This window comes from Chiloscyllium plagiosum, unplaced genomic scaffold (genome assembly GCF_037043375.1).
Source record: "Chiloscyllium plagiosum isolate Xiang-an unplaced genomic scaffold, Cpla_swu_hap1 HiC_scaffold_3, whole genome shotgun sequence".
Taxonomy (NCBI): Eukaryota; Metazoa; Chordata; class Chondrichthyes; order Orectolobiformes; family Hemiscylliidae; genus Chiloscyllium; species Chiloscyllium plagiosum.
The window spans coordinates 86,308,782-86,324,500 of record NW_028270141.1 but is presented as its reverse complement, the minus strand read 5'-3'; the positions used below and the strand labels follow the sequence as shown (position 1 = coordinate 86,324,500).

At 42.1% G+C, this 15,719-nt stretch overlaps 2 protein-coding genes across 8 annotated transcripts in view; one reads left to right on the top strand and one right to left on the bottom strand.

Annotated features, from left to right (window-relative positions):
• The window catches only part of kpna5 (karyopherin alpha 5 (importin alpha 6)), a 35,363-nt gene extending 34,847 nt beyond the window's left edge, over window positions 1–516 (bottom strand). The window contains exon 1 of one of the 3 annotated variants that reach the window (XM_043685040.2): window positions 408–516. In XM_043685040.2, the coding sequence (XP_043540975.1) occupies window positions 408–441 (34 nt within the window). In that variant the 5' untranslated portion in view covers window positions 442–516. Of the gene's footprint in view, window positions 1–58; window positions 81–162; window positions 289–407 lie in introns of those variants that run through there. The other 2 variants (XM_043685046.2, XM_043685051.2) reach the window with 2 other exon arrangements.
• zup1 (zinc finger containing ubiquitin peptidase 1) overlaps window positions 463–15,719 on the top strand; it is a 53,501-nt gene continuing 38,244 nt past the window's right edge. The window contains exons 1-5 of one of the 5 annotated variants that reach the window (XM_087981312.1): window positions 466–779; window positions 3,019–3,129; window positions 3,285–3,684; window positions 5,732–5,842; window positions 14,026–14,135. In XM_087981312.1, coding sequence (XP_087837438.1) covers window positions 3,121–3,129; window positions 3,285–3,684; window positions 5,732–5,842; window positions 14,026–14,135 — 630 coding nt within the window. In that variant the 5' untranslated portion in view covers window positions 466–779; window positions 3,019–3,120. Of the gene's footprint in view, window positions 811–3,018; window positions 3,685–5,731; window positions 5,843–14,025; window positions 14,136–15,719 lie in introns of all 5 variants that reach the window. The other 4 variants (XM_087981315.1, XM_043685027.2, XM_043685023.2 and 1 more) reach the window with 4 other exon arrangements.

Below are 15,719 nucleotides of genomic sequence, written 5' to 3'. Positions count from 1 at the left end.
GCGGCCCGTTGGTTCAAGGCCGGGGTGTGGAGGGTCCCGGATTGTGAGGGCGGCCTACCACAGAACAGCGCCACGGCTCCGGGGCTCCCGGCGGGGAAGGCCCAGTCGTTGGCGACCGCAGAGGCTTCCGGGGACGAGGGTGGGGCAGGCGGTGGGCCTCACCTGAAATTGCCGCTCGCCTCCCCGAGCTCTCGCGCACCAACCGTTAGACCCTCAGACCCCGAACCCACAATATGGCGGCAGCGTGGGCGCAGGCGCAGCGATCCCAGCAGTCACCTCGGCACCGACACTCTGTACCTGCGCACTGTCCAACACTTCCCTCTCCCCGACCAATCCTTTCCCACTCCGTCAACCCATTTCCAAATAAAACCCGACAACGTTCCACTTCACCAGTTTGATTATCGTACTTTCCGTTTCCGAAAACGTAAAGGACATCTCCATCCGATTGCGGGATTGCTTTTATTTAAGCAGTAAAGCGATCTCCCTCTACACCCCTCCCCACCCAATATGAAAACCCTCACACCGGAAGTGCAGTGGTAGGGGGAATCCTTTCGCTGTGATACAGCGGCGAGTAAAATCTCCTCTTCCCCCATCCCACCAACCTTTCCGATGAGAGAACATATTGCGCCTGTGCAGTACCAGGGAGGACTTTAGATGTAACACCGGAACCACTGCTTAATTGTGAGAAGAGGGAAATTTTGTTCTGAACCTTACTCCTGGTCCTGAAGGAGGGAAGATAAAGGAGTGACGGCTGCAAATTCAAATCACCGTCTTTGAAGGTGCAAGGTGACTTTTATGGTGGCAAGGCAGGTAGGTAGGGTTGAGGCGGTGAGGTAGTTATTCTTGTTTCTCGTCCAGGCTGGGACTAGAGCAATCAAGAAAGGCCTGAGGGCTGGGAGGGAGGGAGGGGATATCTCTTAATAAACACAAGGGTCGACCGTCTTCCTCCTTTGGGGTGACTAGTTGGATTCCAGTGGTAACTTATGTGACTACTAAAGCAGACCTGTGAACGGGAGATCCTCCTGCAAATCGGATAGGAAGTCATAGGTATTTTAAGTTTTGGACGAGTTTGCTGGAGAGAAGATCCAGTTTGGTAAACAGCTGTGAAGAATTCTGGCTTGATGAGCACCCCAATTTGGTTGTGATTATGTCACTATGTGGATGTTCGACATGCCAGCTAGGATGAGAACCTTAGTATTCTGCCTTGTGATTTTCTGAAGCGTCCAACTGCAATTTGGGTGAAAGTGGTTGAGCATCTTGGTGTGACACTGGTACACTGTCTAGGTCTCGTATATGGAGAGCAGAGTATGACAGGACTATTTCTCTGGTTTTCAAAAAGAGCCATACCTGACATGAATCCTATTTCTCTCCACAGATGCTGTCAGATTTCCTGAGTTTTTCCAGCCTTATATGTTTGTCTACCTAATTTCTAGCAGTTTCTGATGCTCCTTTTATCATGTCCTTCTGTACACTTCTTTGGACCAGGGATGATCCCTTGCTTGATGTTAAACAAAGTGAGTGAAATGCCAAGCTAGGAGGCTATCAGTTCTGGTGGAATGCAGTTTTTTCTTTGTTGCTGATGGGCCATAGCAGTTTGTGGAGCTCAGTTTGAGTTGCTTGATCTCTTCAAGTCTGTTTCATTAAGCATTGTGCTACACAACACAATTGAGTACCTCCTCCATGTGATGGGACTTAGTACACATGGATTTTGTGATGGTCATTCCTGCTGGCAAGGTGAAGAATATATTCATCCATGGTGGGTAGATTGGTGAGGATGAGTGAAAGTAAATTGTTATTTTCCGCAGTACTTGCCAAAGACCCATTCCTGAAGAAGGGCTTATGCCCGAAACGTCGATTCTCCTGTTCCCTGGATGCTGTCTGACCTGCTGCGCTTTTCCAGCAACACATTTCCAGCAAAGACCCATTCTGGCAGTTACAACTTTTAGGAACCAGTCATTAGTGGTGCTGCAGAGCCACTGGTAATGAAGTTCCCTCACATAGTAAGTTCTGCTACTGTCAGTGCTTGTTTAGTCATCAGAAGTTTCTCTGTCCATTCTTTCCAGATTTATTGTGTGAAATTTATATTTCACCACCTATTGAGATGGAATTCAGAGAGCAGTTTGATGGTCCTTTGGAATAATGACAGCTTTATCTTACTTTACTGTTTGGAGGAACTTGCTCTATGTAAATTTACTGTCACGTTTCCTACATCACAACAATGACTACTCTTTAATTTACTGCCAACTAAGTTTTTTTAAAAAATGAAATCCAATTGTCATGAATGGTGCAATATAAATGCAATATTTTTTTCATGATGTCTTCTGTTATCGGATGTCAGCTGGTAGTTTTGGTCTGACCTTTGGCCTCCAACAATCCTATGTGAAATCAGTTGAGTTTCTTTCTTCTCATGGCTGTCCAGTTACCCCCCTCAAAGTATGGGGATCAAGTTAGGTGAAGATTGAGCTGGACTATGGTGTATTATTGAAGAATTATTAACACCTGCTCTATGTTCTGAAAAGCAGTTTTATTTTCAACAAAACCAGATGAGGATCTGTGTATTTTAAAATGAAATATATTTACTAATTGTGCAGGATCTAGGTTTTTTTTGTGTATTCTATTTGCATGATTTGGGGTGGCTCGGTGGTTAGCACTGCTGCCTGTCAGCGCCAGGGACCCAGGTTCGATTCCAGCCTTGGGCAACTGTTTGTGTTGAGTTTGCACATTCTCCCCGTGTCTGCGTGGGTTTCTTCCAGGTGCTCTGGTTTCCTCCTACAGTCCAAAGATGTGCAGGTTAGGTGAATTGGCCATGCTAAATTGCCCGTAGTGTTAGGTGCATTAGTCAGGGGAATGTAGGGGAATGGGTCTGGGTGGGTTGCTCTTCGGAGGGTCGGTGTGGACTTATTGGGCGAAGGGCCTGTTTCCATACTGTAGGGAATCTAATCTAATAATTACAGAATATATTTTTCATATTTATATGCTTTGCAATGTATAATCTCACTTTTTTCCTTTTCTTAAAAGCTGAATGAGTGTCAACTAACTAATCCAACATGTACACCTGTGATATTTGTGGGCAAGGTGGCTTGTCAGAACCAGACATGAGGACACACATTCTTATCATGCATGAAGAAAGTGAGTACAGTTGTCCAATGTGCAACCTATCAGGAATCAGTTATAATGAATTGATGTTCCATATAGAAACTTCCCACAGTGAAGTGAAACCCGTGGATGATAAAAGGATGATGTATTCTGTTGATAAAGAAGATGTTCTTGATGTTTCACTTCAGACCAGTAGGTTGACTGATTTAAAACATGAAACAACTCCAGAACTACAAGAATTTGGAGGGGACCGGATGGAAGAGCTTCAGATGTCTTGCTGTGCTTCACCATCCAACTGTGAGAGACCATTTAGACAGAACATAAAGCAAAAAAGTGAACCCAAAAGATTAATACAATCAGAATCTGTGAATGGACACTTTTCAGAAACTGTTTGGAGACAACCTGAGCAAACACTCTTTGACAACAGGAAAGAGCCAAAAAACAATGGACTTTGTAGTGCTTCTGAAGAATCCATGAAGTCTGATGTCCCGGAATGTCCTTTTTGTGGCCTTATTGGAAATGCAGGAGAGGATCTAAGTGAACATGTTAAAAGCAAACATGCTGAGATCGTGGAAACCCCTCAAAAAGGTATGACTATTGTGTGCGATGAGATGCTTCTAATTAGATAGTCATTTAGAGGAAGTGTGACTGGATTAGTAATGCAGAGGCCAGGCTTTATGCTCTGAAGATACAGGTCTGAGTTCCATCACCACAACAGAGAGAATGTAAATTCAATTAGTAAATTTTAAATTGAAGGCTAATCTCAATGGTAAAAATGACAACTGTTATCAGTTGTTTAAAGAATCCCATTTGCTTCACAAAGATCCTTTTTAAGGAATAAAATCTGTTGTCCTTATCTGGTGTGGCCTTCATGTGAACCCAAACACACAGGAATTTGGTTCATTCTTAATTGCTGCCTGAAATATGCAGGAAGCTTCTCACCCAACAGGCAATTAGGATTGTATAGCAAATGTTGGTCTTGTCAGTGACACCCGCATTCCATGCAAGATTAAAACTAAAATAGAAATGTTTCCAGCAGTGTATCAGAACACTTGGGGTAGGGGTGGGGGGAGGCAAAATAAATGTCACCAATTTTCAAATAAATTGTGGACTTCCATTATGGACTTATACTCATGTAATTGTCTTAGCTTCACTTGGAGCTCTTACTCCCTGTGTCCAATATCCATGAAACTACTAACCACTCTGCTTTCTTTTCTGGCTCCTGTGTTAGCTGATACTGTTCACAGTTCTTTCTCTTCAGGTACTGCTCCTTCTTAAATCCAATGCCATCAGCCTTCTAATATTAAAACCAATATCTAGTCACTCCAGCCTTTCAAACTAGACCACACTTCTAATCTGTTGTCCTTTTCTAAACACTTTGACTGCTGTCTCTCCCTTGTGCTATATTATTGAAACAACAGATCAAAGTTGCAAATGTCACACAGAGATTGTGACAAAGGTAAATATTCATCTTCGTCCTTCTCACCCTGTCTGCAGCCTGCACCACAGTTGATCATAGCACACCTCTCCACCAAAGTCCAGTTGAGTTGTATTGACTTACCTGATTCCATTTTTATCAAACTGTAACTGAAGTATCGCTGTTAGTAGTGAGAGTTGCCATCAATGGTGTGTCTTCTCATTCAGCACAGTGACCTCTGGCTTTCACAAAGCTCTAACCTTGGAATTTCCTATTTCTCATCTACTTACTGCCCTTTGATATGTTTACAGATAATTTTAATGTCACACATGTACACTGATAATGCACACATCCTTTTATCCCTCTATTGATCACCAAATTGTCAGACTATTTGTATATCATGGAATATTAGATAAATAGAAATTTAGTCTTATTAAATCTAGGGAAAACTGAAGTCTTAGGCTCCTCCAGTACTATGTTCTGCATTCTCAAACCAGCCTTCTGTTCAGACACGTTTTCCTGACCCTCTCACAGGCCAAATCTGCGGTACTTAACTAGGATGTGACTGCCCTTTGGAATAAGATGCCCAGGTAACTATTCCCCTCCTTGATGTGTTAGAGTGCTTCAAGCTTCACCCTAGCTCATCATGCTGAACCAAAGAGCTCCTGGTACTGAAGATGTAGCTACTGTGGATCATCCTGATCACATCACTGTATACTACATTACCTGCACTTTCATCTTTGTATTTAACTACCTTGTTTTTAAGTCTGTAGTATTACCCAATGATTATCTGTAGTTACATTAAGTAGTTGAATTAAGCTATACTTTTAATATAGTACTATATCTCAACTCCTAAACTACTGCCCTCATTTTGAGAAAATTTGGGAAACTTCATCAAACAAAAGACCTATCTGCTCACCTGATTAATACCTCTAGATCTTGGTGGTCTTCCGCCTCTCGGTCTACTCTTGCAAAATCAAAGATTCACACCTTTTAAAAAATTGCTGAGTTGAGTGCTCTGTCGAAGTGTGCACCATTAAACTGAACTTTGGCTCTTTATACATTTATTCCTTCATTTGAAAAAGCAACGGGTTAGGGGTGCTCATTATAGTGAATCACAAAATAATCAATTCTTAATTTTTTTAAAAAAGAAGTTTTTTTTTACCAAGTACTCTTTTATACGTTTGGCTAAGTTATTTTTTATCTTGTGTTTATTAGGTTGTGAAAAGCAACGGCTCTATCCATGTCTCATGTGCAAACTGGTGTTTTCAAGTTGGCAAATACTTCAGGAACATGTTGAGTTACATTTAGCTGAGAGCAGAGCTGAAGGTAATGTGTTGTTACTTTCTCAATCCGATTGTGAAAAGCTGTTATGACAAACTCTTTGCAGTTTTTTTTATGAACTATGTCACGTGTTATTGTAATAATACTATGACATTGTATATTTGCTTTTTTCCAAATTTCTAGGCTTTGGAGTTTTTTATTTCATGTGTACTCTTCTGAGACAGAGTAATGCAATTTATTTTTGTGTTTTGAATCCTGTACATTTCATCAGTTATCCGGTCCAGATTGCCAAGCTGATTGCGCCATACTTATTGAAGGTTGTGCCTTAGACTCTTTCCTCTGCTATTCTCAAATTTTGTAGGTGTCTTCCTTCTGTTAAACAGCCCTTACCTTGTATCGTCTTACTTTCCAAATCCCATGCTGAGTGCTTCACCTATCCACTGGGTCAAGTATTTTTTTGATTTTTCATTCATTCAGGGGATGTGGGCTTCTTTGGCTGGACTACCATTTGTTGCCCATCCCTAACCACCCACAAGGAGGTGGTAGTGAGCAGCCTTCTTGAATCACTGCAGTCCATGGCAACCGGTCATCCACAATGCTGTTGGGGAAGCATGCCATAATTTTGACCTAGCAAAATGGAAGAAGTGGCGATATATTTTCAAATCAGGATAGTGACTGGCTTGGAGGGGAACTTGCAGGTCATGGTGTTCCCATGTATCTACTACCCTGTCCTTCTAGATGGTACTAGTTGTGGATATTTAAGGAGCCTTGGTGAATTACTGCAATGCATCTTGTAGATGATGCACAGTGCTGCCATTGTGAATCAATGGTGGAGGAAGAGATTGTTTATGGATGTGGTGCCAATAATGCAGGTTGCTTTGCCTTTGATAATGTAGAGCTTCTTGAGTGATGGAGCTTCACTTGGCAAGTGTTGAATTTTCCATCACACTCCTGACACATACCAAGCATATAGTGGACAAGGTTTTGGCCTCTTGGGAGGTGTTATTTGTTACAATGTTCCTTGCCTCTGACCTGCTGTGTAGCCACAGTATTAGTTGATTCAGTTTATAGTTATTGGTAACCTCTCAGATTTTGATTATGGGTGATTCAGAAATGCTAGTGTTCTTCAATGTTAAGGGATGATGGATGGATTTTTTTCTTGTTGGGTGTTGATCAATGCTTGGCACTTGTGTGATATGAATGTTATTTGCCACTTGTTAACCTAAGTCGGAACATCATCCAAGTTTTCTGCTTTTTAGCCATGGATTGCTTCAGAATCTGAATAGGTGTAAATGGTGCTTAATATTAAATGCAAAAGGAACCTCACCTATCCGGCATTCAATTTTCTGAATTTCGGGTTATCTGAACAAGATCGCAAGGTGCCGATGCTTGGCTCAACTGTTTTCTGGCATTCGACTAACCAAATGAAATACTCCCCACCCGTGTCCTTCCGATAATCAACATTCCTCTGTAATCGTCAGCAAACAGCTCTGCTTCTGGCCTTTTATGATGATGGGAAGTCATCGATGAACCAGCTGAAAATGGTTTGATTGTGGACATTAGATAGAACAAAAAGCAGAACAACATAGGACCAAGCTCTTTGGCCCACTAAGACTATGCTCGCACATGATTCCTCTTGAAACTAAAAACCCTTTGCCTTTTCGTTGCCTGTATCCCTCTGTTCCTTGAGGTAAAAACAATGACTGCAGATGCTGGAAACCAGATTCTGGATCAGTGGTGCTGGAAGAGGAGAGCAATTCAGGCAGCATCCGAGGACAGGCAAAATCGACGTTTCGGGCAAAAGCCCTTCATCAGGAATAAAGGCAGAGAGCCTGAAGCGTGGAGAGATAAGCTAGAGGAGGGTGGGGGTGGGGAGAGAGTGGCATAGAGTACAATAGGTCAGTGGGGAAGGAGATGAAGGTGATAGGTCAGGGAGGAGAGGGTGGAGTGGATAGGTGGAAAAGGAGCTGGGCAGGTCGGACAAGTCCGGACAGGTCAGGGGATCGAGTTGCGGGAGGTTAGAAGCTAGGATGAGGTGGGGGAAGGGGAAATGAGGAAACTGTTGAAATCCACATTGATGCCCTGGGGTTGAAGTGTTCCGAGGCGGAAGATGAGGCGTTCTTCCTCCAGGCGTCTGGTGGTGAGGGAGCGGCGGTGGAGGAGGCCCAGCACTTCCATATCCTTGGCAGAGTGGGAGGGGGAGTTGAAATGTTGAGCCACTGGGCGATTTGGTTGATTGGTGCGGGTGTCTTGGAGATGTTCCCTAAAGCGCTCTGCTAGGAGGCGCCCAGTCTCCCCAATGTAGAGGAGACCGCATCGGGAGCAACGGATACAATAGATGATATTAGTGGATGTGCAGGTAAAACTTTGATGGATGTGGAAAGCTCCTTTGGGGCCTTGGATAGAGGTGAGGGAGGAGGTGTGGGCGCAGGTTTTACAGTTCCTGCGGTGGCAGGGGAAAGTGCCAGGATGGGAGGGTGGGTCGTAGGGGGGCGTGGACCTGACCAGGTAGTCACGGAGGGAACGGTCTTTGCGGAAGGCGGAGAGGGGTGGGGAGGGAAATATATCCCTGGTGGTGGGGTCTGTTTGGAGGTGGCGGAAATGTCGGCGGATGATTTGGTTTATGCGAAGGTTGGTAGGGTGGAAGGTGAGCACCAGGGGCGTTCTGTCCTTGTTGCGGTTGGAGGGGTTGGGTCTGAGGGCGGAGGTGCGGGATGTGGATGAGATGCGATGGAGGGCATCTTTAACCACGTGGGAAGGGAAATTGCGGTCTCTAAAGAAGGAGGCCATCTGGTGTGTTCTATGGTGGAACCGCTCCTCCTGGGAGCAGATACGGCGGAGGCGGAGGAATTAGGAATACGGGATGGCATTTTTGCAAGAGGTAGGGTGGGAAGAGGTGTAATCCAGGTAGCTGTGGGAGTCAGTGGGTTTGTAGAAGATGTCAGTGTCAAGTCGGTCGTCACTGATGGAGATGGAGAGGTCCAGGAAGGGGAGGGAGGTGTCAGAGATGGTCCAGATAAATTTAAGGTCAGGGTGGAATGTGTTGGTGAAGTTGATGAATTGCTCAACCTCCTCGCGGGAGCACGAGGTGGCGCCAATGCAGTCATCAATGTAGCGGAGGAAGAGGTGGGGAGTGGTGCCGGGGTAATTACGGAAGATCAACTGCTCTACATAGCCAACAAAGAGACAGGCATAGCTGGGGCCCATACGTGTGCCCATGGCTACCCCTTTGGTCTGGAGGAAGTGGGAGGATTCAAAGGAGAAATTGTTAAGGGTGAGGACCAGTTCGGCCAAACGAATGAGAGTGTCGGTGGAGGGGTACTGTTGGGAACGTCTGGAGAGGAAAAAATGGAGGGCTTGGAGGCCCTGGTCATGGCGGATGGAGGTGTAGAGGGATTGGATATCCATGGTGAAGATGAGGCGTTGGGGGCCGGGGAAACGGAAGTCTTGGAGGAGGTGGAGGGCGTGGGTGGTGTCTCGAACGTATGTGGGGAGTTATCTGTCTTATAAACATTCCTCATGTAACTATCACATCACCACCTCTGGCAGTGTTTCAGGCACTCACCTTTTTTTTTATATAAAAAAAATGCCTCTCTCATCTCCTATACTCCTTTCCCCCCTTACCTTAAACCCACGTCCTTTAGTAATTGGCATTTCTATCTGAGGAAAAAGACTGACTGTCTATTCTATCCATGCCTCTTAAAATTTTGTAAACTTCTGTCAGGGCACCCCTCACTCTTTGTTCAAGTGAAAACAAACCAAGTTTGTCCAGTCTCTCATAGCTAATACTTTCCAAACCAGGCACACCTTAGTAAACTATTTCTGTACCCTCGCTAAAGACTCCACATCCTTCTGGTACTATGGCAACCAGACAGTACATGATATTCCAAATGTGGCCTAACTGAAGTTCTATACAGCTGCAACATTACTTGCCGATTTTTAATACTCCACGCCTTGATTAATGAAGGCAAGCATGCCATATGCCTTGACCAACTTTTCCACTTGTGTTACCACTTTCACGGAACTGTGGACCTGTACGCCAAGATCAGTCTGTGTGTTGATGCTATTGTGGTTTCTGTCTCCTGTATTAGATCTCTAAAAATGCATCACCTCACATTTGTCCAGATTAAATTCCATCTGCTATTTCTTTACCCAAGTGTCCAGCTATCTTTTATCACTGCTGGATCCCCTGGCAATCCTCTTCACAATCCACAGCTCCTCCTATCTTTCTATCATTTGAAAGCTTACTATTTAGGCCACCTACATTCTCCTCAAAATTACAAATAACGGGCATCCCAGTTCAGACTCTACAGAACACTACTGGTCAGAGATCTCTAATCTGAAAAACACTTTCCACCGCTGCTGCATGTCGTCTGTATCCATCTTACTAGTTCACCATGGATTCCATGTGAGTTCACCTTTTTTTAATCAGCCTACTATGAGCGGCCTTGCTAAAATCCATAGAGACAACACCCAGCCGTCATCAATATCATCACTTCCTTAAAAAAACTCAATCAAGTTTGGGAGACCCGACCTTCCTGCACAAAGCCATGCTGCCCAGCGTTAATAAGTCCATATTTTTCCAAAGGTGATTAAATTATATCCTTAAGAATCTTTTCCAATAATTTCCCTACCACTGATGTAAGGCTCACTGCTCTGTAATTTCCTAGATTATCCCTGTTGCCCTTCTTAAACAAACAAGCAGTGTTGGCTATTCTCCAGCCCTCTGTGGCCTCTCCTGTGATTAAAGAGGATACAAAGATTTTGTACAAGACCTGAGCAATTTCTTCCCTCCTTGTTCTGAGATCCTGTCAGACCCCGGGACTTGTCTGCCTTAATGCTTTCAAAACATTCACACCTTTTATTTCAATATAGACATGCCCCAGAATATCAACAAACCTGTCTCGAGTCTCACCATCCACCCTGTCCTTCTCCTTTGTGAATACTGAAGCAAAGTATTTGTTAAGATCCTCACTCTTTCCAGCTCCATGCATAAATTCACTCCTTTATCCTTGAGTGGACCTACCCCTTTCCCTGGTTACGCTATAACTCCTTATATAGGCATAAAATGCCTCAGGAATTCTCCTTAATCCTGTTTGCCAAAGCCATTTCATGACCCCATTTAGCACTCCTAATTTCTTGTTTGAATTATTTCCTGCTATCTTTGTATTTTTTAAGGGCTGTGCCTTCATTTTCCTAAATGTTAGATATGCCTTCTTTTTCTTACCTTGAGGAGATGAGTGAGCTCCAACAATCATCTCCTTTGTTCTGTATATGTGTCTTACCAGTGGAAATATGATCACCCATCACCTCTGCCCCAATTTCCACTGATTGCAGTTTTGTTAGGGTTAATGTTAAACTTTGTCATATGTGGCCCTTGATGTCAAGAGCAGATGTGCATCTTGTGTTTTGAATTCATCCATTTTGTCCAGTTTTGAACCAACTCTGTGATGTGGTTGAGCTGAGTGGCCATGGTGCAACCCAAATGGAGTGTCACTACACAGATTAATGCTAAGTATATTCTGCTTGATTATCTCAGGCAAGCACTTTACTGATAGCCGAGAATAAATTGATGGGATGATATTTGGCCAGGTTTGAATTGTTGATCTCATGCATAGGACACACCTGAACAATTTTCCACATTGTTGGTAAGATACCCATGTCGTAGCTGTTCTGGAACAGCTTGGCGAGGGAGCACAACAAATTTTGCACCACGTATCTTCAGTACTATTGCCAAATATTGTTACAGCCTTGAAAATATTTCAGTATCCGGTGCCTCCAAACATTTCATGCCATTGACAGAGTGAATTGAATGATCTGAAGACTGACAATTGAAATGCTGAGAACCTCCTGAGAAGGCTGAAATAAATCATCCATTGGGGACTTCTACTTGAAAATCGCAACAAATGCTTCAACCTCATCTACATTGATATTTTTCCATACTTACATTTTTAACTTTTTGCTCTTGTAGGTAAATGTGCCTAACAGGTGAAGTTTGATGGGAAATTATGCTAACTTTATACTGACAGATCAGCTTGCTGTGGAAAGAAGTAGTAAAACCAAACTGCTGACTCAGCATATGGCTTTGGTTGTGAAAAAGGGACAAAATAATTCTGTTAAGAGGAACCATGAAATACAGATGTCTCCTGTTTACATGACTTCTGATAAATGAACTCCAACGATGAAGGTCTTGTGGAATACTGAGTGAAAACATACAAAAGAAAGCACATCAGAGATAATAACAGCAACCAAATCGAGACCAGCCATAGCAAAGAGGTGACTCTGAGTTTAGAACACACAGAAGACCGAGTTGTCAAAACGAGTTGGGCCAGTTAATCATGCATGGGTAGTATCTAGATTCTAATCATAGTTAGATAATGTGTTAAGGACTGAAGAGTTAATAATGTGGAAGTTGTATCAGATTCAAATTTGAACGTCTGACCTTGATCTGTCATGAAATTTGAGACCCTTGAGCAATAAAAGATCAAGTCTTTTCTCCTGTCCTTCTCAAACTTACTCCAAACAAACTCTCCTACTTGCTATTAGAATCATCCTCCTTGATCTTGTCCTCTCCTGTGGCATCTGCACTATCAATCACTGAAGAAGGTTCTTGTTGCCACTGACTCCTGCCAGCTCAGTACCTTTGCTATCCACTCTTGGGGGAAAGAAAATCATAGCCCTGCACTCATATTACCAACTCCATTATTGTTGACCTGCTCAGCTTCTCTCTTGATGTGTCTTTAGTGCTGTCATTCCTAATCATTCATAAGACTTGAATTTCATAGCTGCAGTTGTGGGTACAGAAGGCTTGAGGGGGATGTTGATGAGAGATGCCTTCAAGTTGGAGGAAGGCATTTGCCTTCTCCCTACATGCTTCTTTTATGATTTTACCAGTGGTCGAGTTGTTAGTCTGCTCAGTTGTGGGACAATTGAGGTCCCTAATTGACCAATTAACAATGATGAGGAAGGCCCTGCCCCACAGCATGCTGATTGAACTACTCTCACTAGATATCAATCTCACTGAAGTTCTAAATAGCTTCCTGTTCTTGGTCATCATCGTTACTGTCCATTTAATAAATTGAATTGTTAAAAATGAAATTAGTGCACTTTTTAGTATCCTTTTTATATAACATCTTTGCGTGCATCATTGTGTTGATGCTCTGTGTGTACACAATTCTTGTTCTTTTTTCAGTCCACCTTTTGGCCAGTTGTAAGCATCAAAGCCATTCTGCAAAAAATTATAAGTGGTTTATTTTTGTTACCTTGACCAACTGAGTGAATTATTGCTCCTTGACCTCTGTAACACTTGATAAAGTAGGATGTTGACCTTGCTAGGTTGTTATCTCCTTGGCCTACAGCCAGCACATTACCTTCAGAATTCCTCACAGATTTAATTTTGACATTATTTCCTGTTAATTTTAATGTTGGGAATGGGTCAGTTTTCACAAAGTTGCTGGTGAACCCAGTTTGCCATTTCCTGATCCCACAGCTGCATTTGTGATCTCAAAGACCTAACATTTCAAGTATGGATCAGTCATTATTTCCTTCAATGAAGCATCAAGAAGATGAAAACCATATGTTATAAACTCTGCATCCTTGGCTGTGCCTCTGTCCTCCTCCCCAGTTATTCAAGAAGTGTCAGATATTGCAGTAATGAATTTCAAATAATTCTATCCACCATAAAACCAGCTGACTTCAATTTTTATTTTATGACTACCTCATCCCCGTTTATGTTAAAAATGTTGATAGGTTTAACTGATCTGATTAGAGACATTTCTGCTCTGTTTTTGGAAAAAGGAATTTCCAAATTTTAAATGTCTTGCAAGTTTCATTTCTTATGATGCATTTCTTATTTTGCAAGAAGCAGTATGTTTCTAGAAACAGTTTATCAAGATAGAAATTTTCAATTATACTGATTGTATGTGGGATAAGAAAAAGCATTTTGAATTACTTGATATAAAACATAGTGCATAATGTTCTCGTAAAACAGTGTGTCCTATGTTTTACAGAAACTATATAATTACCAATATATAGTTGCAAAATCGAATTATTTTTAAGTACTTCTTTTTAAATGCCTCTTTAGGATATGGACACTGCAGGAAAGCCAAGCATATAAGCCTATCATAAGGCCAGAAGTTAAATCAGAAAGCTTTGGGCTACTTAGGTATTTTTGGATATGTAATTAAAACTTGTATTTTAACTTTGCTCTTCTACTGGTCTATCTATAGAATGTGTCCTGGCTGATCGTCAATTAGCCCAAAAGTTACAGGAGGATGAGGAACTACAAAGAAAGGCTTTTGAAACAAAAAGAGAACGGGATGAATTTCAAAAACTTCAGGTATTTGCAGAGATCTCTAGATATGTTGTTTCTTTTAGTTGTTCAATTTGTTGACCATATTTGAAGCTATAAGGCTGTATATAACAGCATTATGCCTTTTTGTTTTTGTAACTTCTCCAGGACTGCAGTCAGATTGGCCTTAGATGCTCTTCTTCGTACAATGATGCAGATTTTGTTTTGGATAATTTGAACATCTTTCATTGAATCTGTTAATGCTGTGCACTATCTAATGTAATAGCACAACTTGAAGCTGTGTAACAGTGGAAACCTTTATGTTCTGATATCCCATATTTAAATTTTGCTTTCATCTGCACATGACATGGATTTAGTTTTTTTTAAGAAATAGAGGAAACACGCGTACTATTAAAATGCTTTATATTATATGTGGCACATGAAGATGCAGAGTAGTAATATCACTTATTAATCGACTTCACAAACCAAGAAAAAAGTATCCCACACATTTCCTATTTGCAGCAACAAAACCAAAAATTGCTGGAAAATCTCAACAGGTGTGACGGCGTCTGTGGAGAGAAAGCAGAGTTAATGTTGCGGTCCAGTGACCCGGTTCTGAAGAAGAGTCACTGGACCTGAAACATTAACTCTGATTTCTCTCCAAAGACGTTTTCAGACCTGCTGAGATGTTCCAGCAATTTCTGTTTTTGTTTCTGATTTCCATCATCCGCAGTTCTTTTGATTGCTATTTGTAGGTTCATTTGAATGTTTTTCTGGGCTGTAATCTCATTTTAACTATTTGAAATGATTGAGCTGTCTTCACTAGGTCAGACTTCCTTCCCAGGATTTACTGAATTAACTGATTCATGTGTGTCCCTTTTCATGTCTCTGTTATCAAGAAATTTAAGGGCTGTCAGGATGACAAAGGAGACCTTATAGCAAGAATAGAATCTGGGGGAAGGAAGGAATTGGTTTTAAAAACAAAAGAGAAGGCAGAATAGGGTGAGAAATGAAGTAAGTAGGCATTTGTACTTATTGCCTTTTATTACCTTTTAAGCACTATTAGCCATTTTATAGTCAGAAAGATACATGTTTTGAAATTTAGTCACACGCAACCAATTTTGTTTTTTGCTGAACAAAGTCCTACAAATACCAGTGAGAAAAATGGTCCGATAATCTATTTTTAGTGTTCGTTGAAGGATGTATTGAAGTCACAGGTAGGACTCCCTCATTCTTTGAATAAAATTTTGAAGGTGGACACAAAAGGTTGCACTGTGAGCTTATACGCTCTAGTCTTGGGAATCTATCCCGAATCTATGACCATCTGACTCTGGAAGACTGTGTACAGAATAAATTTTATGTGAATGAGGAGAGCCGGGTTAGAATCTAGTGATAAAGTATAGGGGAATCGACAATTAAAAGCATCCATTTTAAATCTGTGTCTTGCAATAGTAATTTATCTTATAAGTTTAACATGTCTACTGTGAGGTGGATCCAAGATGGCGGCAGACTGAGTGGACTGCTGTGCTGGGCTTTCTGCCATACCCCTGGGCAAAGTGGACCTTTACCTCCCCCCAACCCCCCCTCCTTTTGTTTAACCACCCCAAGGAGAAAAAAGTATTAATTTAAACT